At 41.9% G+C, this 14,600-nt stretch overlaps 1 protein-coding gene across 1 annotated transcript in view; it reads right to left on the reverse strand.

Moving 5' to 3' along the window:
- LOC124805685 (myrosinase 1-like) overlaps positions 1–14,600 on the reverse strand; it is a 71,947-nt gene that overhangs the window by 13,039 nt on the left and 44,308 nt on the right. The window contains exon 8 of the mRNA XM_047266254.1: positions 13,136–13,254. Within this exon, the coding sequence (XP_047122210.1) occupies positions 13,136–13,254 (119 nt within the window). The remainder of the gene's footprint in view (positions 1–13,135; positions 13,255–14,600) is intronic.

Genomic DNA, 14,600 nt, shown 5'->3' on the forward strand with positions numbered 1-14,600 from the left:
CTTTTCGTTAGGCCGGTGGAGCAAACCTTTTGTCGACTGTATGTGTTTGTGGTGCATTTTGTAGTTCTTTTACTTCCTTTTCTATGTACTGTGTGGTGTTACTATGAATCTGAAGTGCATGTGTGATTCCTATTTTAAGAGACGGTAATGATTTACAAGCACATCAGGCAATGTATCTGATTATTTGTTGAACTCACGTGGTTATTTAAAACAGTACCAACCACTGTTATGTTTTTATATAAATGTGTGGCGCTTTCCTAATTTGATTACGTAAAATAAATATTAAATCTAGTTTTAGTTAAATTTCACTATTAATGTTTTATCTCACATATCTCAATCGCTGTTTCATAAGATACGTTCTACAGCGTTTGTCCCTTACACAATTCATCCAATTGCTTGTTAAGTGAAATTTCGATTTTATAACGTACATTCCCTGGGAACATTATGTCTGTGAAAGATCGATTGCCTGACTGAGAATAAAATGCACACTCTCATTTGATGAGAGAGCCTTAGCCTCCGTGTGGTAAATTAAAATCATTTATTGTTTGCGGAATTTTAATAGATACAATTCATGATTTTTATAGATATTCCTCATAATCTATATAGATACCTTTCATATGACGACCGTATACCGTCTATAGTCTCTACAGATATCCTATAATCTATCTTCAAACGGCTTTCTCATGCTTTGTTGGAGCCTCGTACAGCACTTTGTTAGAGACATGACTGGTGTGACACGGATAAAGCTCTTGAACGACAAAAATAATCGCAAGTGAAGATCTGTATAATGGTGCTAAGCATACAGTGATGTTGCTTCTTTAAAATCTACCGCACTTGCGGACTTTAATAGGCACCTTCTGACCTCCATACAGTTTATAAAGTGTGATGGGACTGATTATCTTTAGTTTAGATGAATGCCACAACATCCCTTAAATAGGCTGCGATTTTCACAATTGACACTTGCATCGTTCAATGGTATAAAAACTTTTTTCCACGACAGCACACCATGAATAGTCGTCGATGCTAAGCTTCAGCATTTAAGTATGTGAAAACCGTCTGAACTTCAGTTTTAGAAATTCGGAACCGGTGATAGCACACCTTCAATAAATATGTGGGGCTTATTGCTGTTTTAATCTGTTAGTTATTATATTTCGCCACATTAGTAAAGAGACGCAACTTCTTCGTATTTCATAAGGTGAATCAAATGAAAGGCCAACATACACCATCCGTCCAAAACTTTCCAAGGTGATTTTTCCGGACGTGTACACGACGTTAGCGCAGTAACTACAATGGCAAGTTGAACTAACAGCTGCCGGCCGCGGTGGCCGAGCGGTTCTAGGCGCTGCAGTCTGGGACCGCGCGGCCGCTACGGTCGCAGGTTCGAATCCTGCCTCGGGCATGGATATCAGTGATGTCCTTAGGTTAAGTTAGGTTTGAGTAGTTCTAAGTTCTAAGGGACTGATGACCTCAGAAGTTAAGTCCCATAGTGCTCAGAGCCATTTGAACCATTTGAACTAACAGCTATAAACAACAAATGTTCATCCGACCAATCAGTTCTGAGCAGGCAGTGTTAAATTAGAGGATGTCTGGTTGGTTGATTTGAGGGAGGGGACCAAGCAGCGCGGCCGTCGGTCCCATCGGATTAGGGAAGGATGGAGAAGAATATCGGACGTGCCCTTTCAAAGGGACCATTCCGGCATTTTCCTGAAGCGATTTAAGGAAATCACGGGAAACCTAAGTCAGGATGGCCGCAAGCGGGTTTGAACCGTCGTCCTCCCGAATGCGAGTTCAGTGTGCTGACCACTGCGCCACCTTGCTCGGTTTAATTAGTGTAATGTGACAATGTTGCTGTGTCACAAATCGCAAAGGGTCACTGTTTAGAAGAAGAGAAATGTGTGTGGGAAATTTGTCCTACAGACCTTGCAGAACAAAGACAGTGACGTATGGGCGCCTTCCGCTGCTCGACTGAAATAAAAAATGTCGAGAACTCTGTTCTGGTAAAAATCATCACGAGCGACAAGGTTTTGTGTTATGAATACGAATCTCCCACACGACGACAGATTCCAGAACGAGTCTCTGGTAGTTCGCCAAGACCGAAGAAGGTCTGATTGTGACGTACGAGGTGAACAACATCCCAAAGAAGGACTTTTCTGACGGTTTTACATGGTTGTATGAACATTCTGTGCATTGTACTCAAGTGGAGGGAGACGATGTAGAACAACTGAAGCATTTTTTTTTAACCACCATCTTAACTTTTCTCTATTTTTTTATTAATCCAGTCTCGAAACTTTTTGGGCTGACTGTTTATTGTGAATTTTTACACTGTCTTTCACAGCCTTATACCCATAAGACATAGTCAGCAGGTTATGAGCGTATGTAAGTTGCATACATTTTGATTTTTGCTTTCTGTCACAATTACAAGTGGCAAACATCTTAAAACTTTTTAAATTTTCTTGTTAACTTTTTGTTCTTTCCCATTGTGCAATTCATGGTATAAACTGGGAGTGACTGTAATCATCTTCTGCAATTATCTCTAAAATAAAAATTAGTATACAACAAGTTAATACCGGGATGGCTGTAACTCAAGTGCAGCTATTCATGGAGGTCCTTTGTGGCCTGTAATCATCGTATGGCAGCAAAACTCAGTACATATGCCAATGCGTTAATGCGGAACTGATTTACACTAGAAAACAAATTAGTTTCAAGTGCGGCCACCAGGTGCAAATCTAGTGCTGTACACTGTTTGTACGACAGTATGACATCCACGCTGCCATTTCACAAGCCATAACGTGAGTGAATAACATAGGTATCGCGAAGAGAGACGTCCGCTGTTTTATGCAAACGGCAGCAATTTCAGTGTTGCATTGAGGGGATCGAAGTCATTAAATGGTTTAAAGAAGATGACAATGAAATCTGAAAACACAGGTGAGCTTGGTGTGGCATCTGGAAAAGGAAGGAGTGCTATCCTAATGGAAGTTATTGACGAGATCGCTGTTGCTGTAACTGACCACGCAGCACTTGCTCCAGGTACTGCTAATGCTCGTGCAGTGCCACGAGAATTGTCCATCCCATAATCAACAGTACGAATCCGAAGCAATATTCTGAATTTGCTCTGCGGTTTCTGGTATGGACCAAAGTTATGAGATATGGCCGGCAATATTCAGTGGAGTGATGAGACACACTTTACACTACAGGGTGCAGTGAATACGCAGAACTGCCGAATTTGTGGTACTGCTAAACCACATGTTGTGCTTGAAGAGTCATTGTACTCGCCGTATGTGACTGTGTGGTGTGAATTCACAAGCACCTTTATTTTCGGTCCGTTCGTCTTCGAACAGAATGCGTGCAGATGGCCTGTCAGGTATACCGTTATGTCTGCACGTTATCGAGACCTTGTACGGCATGTGATTCCTGCTTTGGAAAAGCGCAGCTGTGTGAAAACCACTGTTTTCATGCAAGATGGGGCGCCACTTCATGTCGCTCGTCCAGAAAGATCTGCTTAGTACATCTTCCACGAACGTATTATCTCCAGAGGTTTCCCAGATGTGTGGCCTGCAAGAACAACTGATCTGAATCCATGTGACTTTTGGCTCTGGGAATATCAAACAGAACGCGTTTACCAGGGACTCGTTCCGTCTCTACCTGATTTAAAGGCCAGTATACAGAAACAAGTTGCTCAGACTCCACCGGAAATGTTGTAAGCAACTGTTCATCACGTCGTTTTACAAACGCAACATCTCGTCGAGGCCTCCGGTGTTCATACTGAACAAATTATGTAACTGACAGTTAATAATATCAACATTATGCCTTTCTCACTTGTTTGACCTTTTCTGCCCACGTGCCATTCCTCATCCATTACTTATGGAAACACTCCTGTAAGTCTTTCTTGCATTCACAGAGCCATATTTTCACCTGATGGCCAAAACTGGAAGTAATTTTTTCCAACGTAAATCGGTTCCGCATTAACGCATTAGAATATCTACCAAGTTTCGGAGTCATACGACAGTTAAAGCCCACACCGGACCGTGATGTTGTAATATTCCAATTCACGACTTGTTAGATAATTGTTGCTGGTGATCTGTCAAAGAACCCAATCAGTGCGAGGTCGCGAAAGACCAATGATGTTTACGGCGTTTGACGCCCGTCGTATTGTCTACCACGCAACCACGATATCGGCTACTGATGGCAACAGGGGCGCACTTGGAGGTATCCAATGTGTGTGAGAACAGAAGAGGCTACAGAGAGTAGTTGAGCTGCTTAGTCGACGAGTAACCCACGACAGTGCTACAGTACTAGTGCTTTTGACACAAAGCAGGGCATTACATCTACAACAACAGTTACCGAAGTTGATATTTCGTCGGAAAGGAACCCAAAGAATATCGCAATGAGAAAGAAATGGCAAATGATATATTAGTATATCTACTGTGCGGACAGTGTATTGAGGAGTAAATGATAACGATATGTGTTTAACAAGTGAAAGTTACAGTGTAACAGGTGTCGACTCATGTAGTTCGTCATCCATGTCGGACTGGGAGCCACAAATTATGTACCAGGATGATCATCTGCAGCATAGTAAAAAAAACAATTATGATTTCTAATAAGTCCACAGCGGTATGACCGTGTAGTGCATAATAAGAAATACGGATGTTAAAGAGAGAAGGAGGAGCACCTATTTCCTCTCCTGTGCCACCCTCTTCATCCCAGAATAGCAGTTGCGTCCTGTGTCCACCATTATTTGCTGGATATATTCCAATCTCTGCTTTCCTCTACAGTTTTTATCGTCTATAGCTTCTTCTAGTACCATGAAAGTTATCCCGTGATGTCTTAACAGATGTCCTAGCATCCTGTCCCTTCTTCTTGTCAGTGTTTTCCACAAATCCTTTTTGTTCCTTCCCTACCGATTCTCTGGCGAACCTCGTTATTCCTTACCTTAACGGTCCACCTAATTTTCAACATTTTTCTGTTGCAACACGTCTCAAATGCTTCGATTCTCTTCTTTTATGGTTTTTCCGCAATCCATGTTTCACTACCATACGATGCTGTGCTCCAAACATACATTTTCAGAATTTAAGTCCTATATTTGACACTAGTAGTCTTCTCTTGGCCAGGAATGCTCTTTTTACCAGTCTAGTCTGCTTTTTAAGTCATCCTTGCTCCGTCCGTATGGGCTATTTTGCTGCCTAGGTAGCAGAATTCCTTAACTTCATCTACTTCGTGATCACCAATCCTGATGTTAAGTTTCTCGTTCCTACCACTTCTCATTACTTTCATCTATCTTGGTTTTTCTCTCAATCCACATTCTGTACTTATTAGACTGTTCATTTCATTCTGCAGATCCTGTAATTCTTCTTCACTTTCACTGGGGATAGCAAAGTCATCAACGAATCTTATTATTGATTTCCTTTCGCCTTGAATTTTAATTCCACTCTTGAATCTTTCTTTTATTTGTTAGGCACATCAAATTTCACGCGACATGGATTACAATGATTTCAAGTGAAGCAGTGGATGGTTGCGTAACTTCTAACAGTGCTACAGAATTGGAAGACGTAAGAGAACGAAATTCCAAACAAAGCGTCAAGTTGACGATGCGCAGCAAACTTCAGAATCGGCCCGAAAATTTTTAGACGAGATAAACAAACTAATCCGATCGTCCAGTAAGGAATTTGATTTCAACTCTGAGCAATCGGGATTTAAGCGGGAATGCGTACGAAAGGAACCCTGGAAATCATAGGTACCAAGAGAGTTGTACTAAGATAAACTAACATCAGTGCCTTAACGCATTCATATAGAACTATGCCGACTGTTAATCTGGATGGTAAATTGCCTGGAAAGTTATTTATTCCGCTGCGAGAAGTTGGAAGGGCACTGCCCCCTACGATTCTTTCTCGTGTGGTGATCTTGCAAGGGCGGTAGGGAATACTCACGCCAGAGAAAGCGAGAGTGGGAAAATGGGCAGAAGAGAACTACACTTGTGGTGTGAGCACTGCTTTTGGCCAATGGCGGGTCAAAATAACTTGCTTTTGCTTCATTCCTGGTTGGCGTATAAAAATGTTACTCCTTTAGAGAAAACTGTCACTCCCGAAAACTGTGTGACACTGAAGTTCATACCACCTGGAACCACTGGATAAATTCAGCCTCTGGATGGTTTTCTTCCTTGCCTACAAAACATATTATCACACTATCTGCAACTACACCTTAAAGGATAGCCAGTTTCAAGATAAGTTCCACGACAGACTGTTTGGCATTCGGTTGCATGCCATCACATTCCATCAAAAATGGTTCAAATGGCTCTGAGCACTATGGGACTTAACTTCTGTGGTCATCAGTCCCCTAGAACTTAGAACTACTTAAACCTAGCTAACCTAAGGACATCACACACATCCATGCCCGAGGCAGGATTCGAACCTGCAACCGTAGCAGTCGCGCGGTTCCGGACTGAGCGCCTTAACCGCGAGACCACCGCGGCCGGCTCACATTCCATCACTTCTCAACATCCCGTTAGACTAATATGTTTCCATATGCATTCTTTAAGAGTGGATACCTAGCTGAACGTCCTGCAAGATTTGTGACCCCTAAGGAGTTCGCCTTCGATCTTACTGGTGTGAACCTCTGTGATCACTGTGGCCCGCCATTTATCATTCGGTGTTCGTGGCGCAAGTTAACGGTTTGTTTTGAAGACTTCTTGAATGTCATCGATGTCCATTTTTGTGAAGTGTAACACATGCATCCCATAGAAGGTTGATCTCTTCACCTTCTGAACACTCGTTTTCTGTCGCCCTCCTGATGCACATGATGAGTCATTGCCAACTAATGTTTATCCTGTCATGACTGTTAGCACACACTTTCAAGTAAACCTCGCTAAAGACTGAACTTGCGACCTCGCACGCAAGTCGTGCACAACGTAATGATTTCCATCACTCCAGACGTGACTATTTGCTAAAATCGTAATGCGGAGTGATAATGCAAGTTGGCCGATTGCCAGAAGGGGTTGCGGGGAGCGGAGGAAGCTAGTCGGGCCTATAGATCGACCGCAGCGGGGTGAGGATTCAAGCACTCCGCCTGCCTCCCACAGTGCAGGCACCTTAACCGAGCTTCATGCCTCCACGAAAGCAGAAGTCACGCACGGGTGTAAAGATCAGTAACAAGTTGTTTGCAATTGTAACTAAAACTGTCTTAGGGATCCTAACCGCAACAGTTGTATTGTAGAAGGAAAATCTCTGAGAACAGTGAAGTACAAAACAGGAACACAGCAGACAACAATGGTAGCCTCGTACCCTCAGCTAGGTAACATAGCTGCAATCAAAAACGAACAACTACAGGCTGAGGTCTTCCATCAGGTCTGTGGAGCAGAGCAACCAATCTACAGTTAACAGACTGTAGTTGATGTACTATTCCAGCTCACGTTGCTGGTGTTCAGTGCCGACCACTCCTAACATGCCTGTTGGCATAGTCCAAAACACCATGGCGGTTAAGAAGGGCCTCATACGTGAACAATACAACATAGGTAGTTCGGTAATGCAGTAATGCACTGGATAAACTACGTACATTCAAAATCATTTAACCCCAATCCTCGCGCACATAGTTCATAGTGAGGGAGTTACTGTTACCACAGCAGTACTCTTCATACAGTATTCTTCGAAGTAATAACTTCAGCGACATGTTGACCGGTGCTTATTAAGGAGCCTTGCGCCACTCGGTCCACCATTATCTCCTCAAATATTTCTGTCAAAACAATTCTTTCTCGGGAACCAAGGCTAGCTGTTTGTGGCTTGAACAATCGATTTGTGCTGGTGTCGATTTCTGGCGTGTGCCTGTTTTACATGTCTAGCTCACCGGAATTTTTTTCACTTTCTATACGAGGGTTATGACAAATGTTTTAGCAGAAATTGAGAATTCATTTACAATATAGGTATTATAACTTTTCAAAACATTTTCCACGAGCACTTACTCGTCTTTCCATCCTTCGAAATCTCTTCGAACACGCCTCAGACAAGCTTCTCTAGGAAAGTCACTTAGAGCATTGTTGTGGTCGCGACAGCCTCTTCATCGGATGAACAATATTGCCCACGATTTTGTTCTTCGTCTTTTGGGACAGGAAGAAGTCGCAGGGGGGCAGGTCAGGTGAATAGGGTAGGTACGGTAACAAATGCATTTTTTCCTGCTCCAGGAAGTTCATAGATATGGCATTCGTGAGTACGGAAGCATTGTCGTGATGCAGAAGAAGGTGCCCGCTCTTCGTCTCTGGATTCTGCGACCTCTATGTGCCGAAGACTTCCGGCAGACTTTCAGTCACATACCACTCAGCATTGACTGTGCCACGTGTGTCCAAGGATACACGTCCAAGATGACCTTTCTTGGTGAAGAAAGTCGCCACCGTCTTCTTTCCAGAGCTCCTACTTCTCCGAAGTTTCATTGGGGAGTTCTTCACTTCGAAAGCACATACTGAAGAGCGCTGTATCGTGGCCATAAAGATATCTCCATGTTTCGTCACCTATGACAATATTGTGTCTTTCGACCGCTCTTAGTCGAATTTTTCAAGCATATGACGACACCAATCCATTCCGTGTGGTTTTGGACTTTTGTCGGGGAATGTGGCACCCAACGGTCACGTCTCTTGGTTAAGCCTAAATGATAGTGAACAATAGTCTGTGTCGCAGTAGATCCAATATTTAGGGTCCCTTCAATATAACAACAAGGATCATATTCAAACATTTTCTCAGAGCATTAATGTTTCCTTGGGTCACTGACGTCTCTGGGCAACCAGCAATAAGTTTGTCATCAAGAAACTCTGGAGTCTCTGATAATTCTGGAAAACAATTTCCAGCAGTGGCCCAAGAAGGGACCGGCTCACCAAACATACTTATCAGAGAATAGTAGCATTTTTCTGCATTTAATTTATTTTTGTAGTCATGATACATCATTGCACGAAAATCGCTGCGCTACTGGAACGTCTTGCACTATATCAGGCTCAGCACTACCTGCGTCACCACTCACCGTTCGCAGCATGGTTTGAAGTCCAGTTGTGGCAGATGAAACATTCTTCCTTGAATGTATCCTGACAGTTCAATTAATTATTTGCATAGCTCCAGCTTGCTGGGTATAGTGGGAAAGCAACTCATTTTTAGATTGTGGTGCAAAAACCAGTGGGACAATGCACAAATAGTTTAATTCATACTTAACTGGAAGAATGCAGAAGGTTGAAATTTACAGTACAGATAGTCTGCAAAAACCACCAGAGTCCTCTAACTGGGGAGGTATCAAGAACGGTGTCCTACAAGGTTCAGTCTTTGGTCCCTTATTGTTCTTAATATATATTAACGACTTGCCACTCTATATGTTTGAAGATGCAAAGTTTTTTTTTTTTTTTGCTGATGATACAAGTATAGTAATCACACCCAACAAGCAAGAATCAGCTGAGGGAATTGTAAATAATGTCTTTCAGAAAATTATTAAGTGGTTCTCTTCAAATGAACTCTCACTAAATTTTCAGAAAACACAGTTTATACAATTCTGTATAGTAAATGGCATAACACAATTGATAAATATAGACTACTAACAGAAGTCTGTTGCTAACGCAAAATACTCAAAATTTCTGGGTGTGTACATTGATGAGAAATTGAATTGGAAGAAACACATCGATGATCTGCTGAAACGGTTAGGTTCAACTGCTTATGATATTTGGGGTTTTGCAAACTTTGGTGATAAACATATCAGTAAATTAGCCTACTATGCCTATTTTCATTCACTGCTTTCATAAGGCATCATATTTTTGGGGCAATTCGTCACTAAGAGAAAAAGTATTCGTTGCACAAAAGCGTTTAGTCTGAATTATAGCTGGAGTCCAACCAATGTCCCCTTGCAGACATTTATTTAAGGAACTCGGAATATTCACAGTACCTTCGCAATACATATATTCACTTATGAATTTGACATTAATAATCCATCCCAATTCAAAAATAAGAGCGAAGTGCATAGCTACAACAATAAAAGAAAGGATGATCTTCACTATTCTGGATTAAATCTCACTCTGGCACAGAAAGGGGTGAATTATGCTTCCACAAAAATCTTTGATCATTTGCCAAATAGTATTAAAAGTCTGGCAGATAGCCAGCCAACATTTAAAAGCAAATTAAAAGAATTTCTGAATGACAACTCCTTCTACTCAATAGATGATTTCTAAGATAGGAAGTAGTAACTGTAAGAAAATTAATTAATTTGTGTAAAGAAAACGTTTGTTAAAGTGCCTCGTTCCACATCATTACGAAATGTCGTATTCATAATCTATGGAACAAGCATTAATGTATGTATGTATGCATGAGACCGCCAGTGTTGCAACTAAATCGGATGTTTAAAATGGTTCAAATGGCTCTGAGCACTATGGGACTTAACTTCTAAGGTCATCAGTCCCCTAGAACTTAGAACTACTTAAACCTAACTAACCTAAGGACATCACACAACACCCAGCCATCACGAGGCAGAGAAAATCCCTGACTCCGCCGGGAATCGAACCCGGGAACCCGGGCGCGGGTAGCGAGAACGCTACCGCACGACCACGAGCTGCGGGCTCGGATGTTTATTTAGTCGGTGACCAGTTCTGGGCTATGTCCATTTTCAAACCAACCAATGTTTGCAAAGTAAAATGTTCATCAAAGCAGCCATAAACAAAGTGCGTACATATGAATATGGTCCCAACTAAAGTTATTTACCGAACGTTAAGTGAGACCATACTTATATGTACGCACTTTGTTTACTGCTGTTTTGATGGACATTTTACTTGGCAAACATTTGTTGGCTTGAGAGTAGGTGTAGTTCGAAGCTGGTCACCAACTAAATAAACATCCATTTTAGTTGCAACTGTGGCTGTCTCTTTTTGCATCACAAGTAACTGTTTATTTATTTATCTTCATGCATTTACGAGGGTGGTTTGAAAAGTTCTCTGAATCACCACCAGAGGTCAGCGCTAGCGCAACGAGTTGTTCGCGTGATTTTCATTGGACTGTTGCCTGTAAACACGTGCCATATCATTGCTCCTGGAAGAGAGCTGTAGCGGTGACGTGGCTCTGTTGTTCTTCCCGCGTAGTGATTTGCGAAGACGGAAAAAATCGAGATTCGAGCAGTGATTACGTACTTCGTAAAGAAAGGTATGAAAGCAAAGGACATTCATATGAATTTCCAGAATACTCTGGGGGGACTCTGCTCCTTCATATTCAAATGTTGCCAAGTGGACAAATGAATTTAAATTTGGTCGGGAGAGCTTAGATGATGATCCGCGCAGTGGTCGGCCAAGATGTACCACTACTCCAGAACTCATTACAAAAGTGCACAAACTGGTCATGGAGAATCGCCGATTGAAAGTGCTTGAAATTGCTCACGCTTTCCAGACGTCATCTCAAAGGGTATATCACAATTTAACTGAAGAATTAGAAATTTAAAATTATCTACAAGATGGGTGCCGCGACTCTTGACGCGCGCCCGCACACACGTGCCGTCGCCATGGCAAAATTACACGAACTAAGGTATGAATTGTTGCCACACCCACCTTATTCACCTGGTATGGCTCCGCCAGACTTCCATCTCTTCCCAAAACTGAAAATTATTCTTGGTGGACGAAGATTCACCTCAAACGAAGAATTGATAACCGGAGTTGACAACTATTTTGAAGGCCTGGAGGAAAATCATTTTCGAGATGGAAACATTGTTGGACCAGGTGCATTAATCTACACGGAGACTACATTGAAAAATAAAAAAGTTTCAGTGATGTAAGTGCTTTTTTTTCTATTCCGTTCCGCGAACTTTTCAAACCACTCTCATATTTCATCTAGCAAGATTAGGGCTTCAGGCCCTCTCTGGTATCTAAGCAGACATCCATAGTGGGGCAACATTACAATTTGTATGGTACATTATAATTTATGTTAATAATAATTACCATGGAAATGATCATATTATCAATACATACAGTAATGACTATATGGAGTTTGAGAAGTGTCAATTTTATTAACACTGTATTAAGAAATTTCCGCATTACGTTCTTGTCAAATGTGACTAATAAGTTCTAAGCGAATCGTGTATCAACAGTACAGAAGGAATCGTTATGGAGTAGAAGGTGATCGGATGAAGAGCGAGGATAATAGGGTAAGATAAATAGACGAGATTAAAGTAAGAAAACATAAATAGAAACGGATGAGCAGAGCAGATATTGGCCCCCGTTGGACAGAAAGAAAACATCTGATATAAGCCGAGAGAGAAGGATCAGATAAAGCATTAACCTCGTCTTAAACGTAGAGTGGATTAGAATAGGACGCAGACTAGGGTGTAATTAGTTCCGCAGCCGTGTGACTGAAGTGGACAAGAAAATGAAGGAAGATTTATTGTTATGCAACACGGACGTATCCGATCTGCCACACTTTTTGGCTGTTAATCGGATAAATCACGTTTTACTATGACATTAGAAATTAAAGATCCCGCTGTGATTAGTTGCGAGACATAAAGTAAATGCAGTTTTGGCTGATGTCTAGAGGAGTGCAGTGGAAAGGATATGAAATAACACACAGGGTGTCCCACACATTTACGGTCAAAGTTTTATGTATGGTAGATGCTCCTAAACTGAGCGTTTGAAAATACGGAATCAAAGATCTGGATTGAATATTTCAGAGCTGTGGAAGTCGTGAACGATAAAGGCATTTGAGGCACTTGTACGTGTACGTCAGCGTCATAACAAACATTTTCCCACCGCTTCGATGTTGGTGGCAGTTCCCTCAAAAACGTTGCATAATCGGTCCGTGATATGTCCTCGGTGTGGTGTATCTTTTACTGTTTATGGCGGGCGAAGGAGGAGTAATAACCGCTACATGAACTTCCAGATACAAGCCGACCGAATGTAAGCAGAAAAGTTTCGCAACAGTTTGTTTCCTAAATGGAAACCGTACATTACCACGTAAAGAAACTTATGGGAAAATCGTTTGTTCAATCCCTGTATTAAAGCCCACTGAATATGCTCTTAAATCGCAGTTTATCATTTTGCAGACACAGATATTACGTACACGGTAAAAGCAGGTTGAAACCTGTTCAAATAAAAAGATCCCAGTGAGGACGAATTTTATGTGTGAAACGGTTCTCGAACAGCCTGTAAACAAACCTCGTTGCTGCTTGTGGTGTACGCTCCAGAATCTCGCCTCTTTGAAGGGACTGATCCTGTCTCTCCGGCAGCCGCATAGTACGTCCTGTAGTGATTCAGTCCGAAGAAGTCAGCAGACCCTGAAATAAAAAAAAGAACGTAAGATTTATAGATTATATCTCCAGAGTCTATGCAACAGAAACATTTACACTACCATTTTAAGCACTCAGCACGAACAGCAGATCTCGATAAACAACCAGAGCAGCTCCAAGAAACGCGAGAGACTATACTTTCATGTAATATTTGTGAGACGTATGCAGCATACATGCCGTGTACTTCTTTCCTAGTTTATTTAGCCCTAATCGTTATGTATTAGTGCATTTTATAAAACAGTGGCCGGGTGTGGATCGAATCCCGTCGCGTCTCTTAAACCGTTGATGTCATTTCCTCACAATCCTCGTTTTGCTTTTCCACACATTGGGTCCCTAGTTCTGAAGATGGAAGTCCGGGACTTTGGTGTTGTATATCGGCTCGCTGCCAACCTTAACGAACAAAAAGGTTGTTGTACTATCTGCTGGAGCGACAGAGCTAGTCTTCTTTCGCGCCCGGATCTCCTTCTAAAGCTGTACAAGGAAAAGTGGTGTTCTCAGGTGCTTTTTCGTTCAGTGTCAGGATAACGTAGGCACAACACACAAACAGCCACGGTATGAAAACATACAAAGTAGAATTTACAAGATTCCGAGGTAGACGCCGCACATGCAATTTCTTCCCTTTGTTTTATGGTACCAAGCAGCTGTCTAAGCGATTGATTATCCTTATACGGCGAGTAAGGAGTTTGAATTAAGTGTTGAATCTTTTTTCTTGCGTCATCAGTGTTCTGTCTGAGTTGATGCGGCCCGCCACGAATTCCTCTCCTGTGCCAAACTCTCCATCTCAGGGCTGCAATTGCACCCAGCGTCCTCAGATATTCGTTGTGTGTATTGCAGTCTCTGTCTACCTCTCCAGCCTTTACCCTCTACAGCTTCCTCTAGTACCATGGTGGCTATTCTCTGATGTCTTTACACGTGTCCTAACATCCCGTCCTTTCGCATTGCCAGAGTTTTCCATGCGTTCACTTCTTCACCGATTCTACGGAGAACCTCATCATTCATTACCTTATCAGTCCATCTAATTTTCAATATTCTTCTGTAGCACCACATCTCAAACGCTTCGGTTCTCTTCTTTTTCGGTTTTCCTACACTCCATTGTTTCACTACCATACAATGCTGGGCTCCCAACATTCATTCTCAGAAATTTCTTCTCAAATTAAGGAACATATTTGATAATAGTAGATTTCTCTTGTCCAGGAATGCCGTTTTTGAATGTGCTAGTCTGCTTTTTATGTCCTTCTTGCTTCATCTGTCACGGTTTATTGTCCTTTCAAGTGAAAAGCGTTCGGCTGTAGCCAGCCTGGCGTTTCATTTTCATTAAGCACTTGAATTAATTC

Source organism: Schistocerca piceifrons, chromosome 7, assembly GCF_021461385.2.
Source record: "Schistocerca piceifrons isolate TAMUIC-IGC-003096 chromosome 7, iqSchPice1.1, whole genome shotgun sequence".
Lineage (NCBI taxonomy): Eukaryota > Metazoa > Arthropoda > Insecta > Orthoptera > Acrididae > Schistocerca > Schistocerca piceifrons.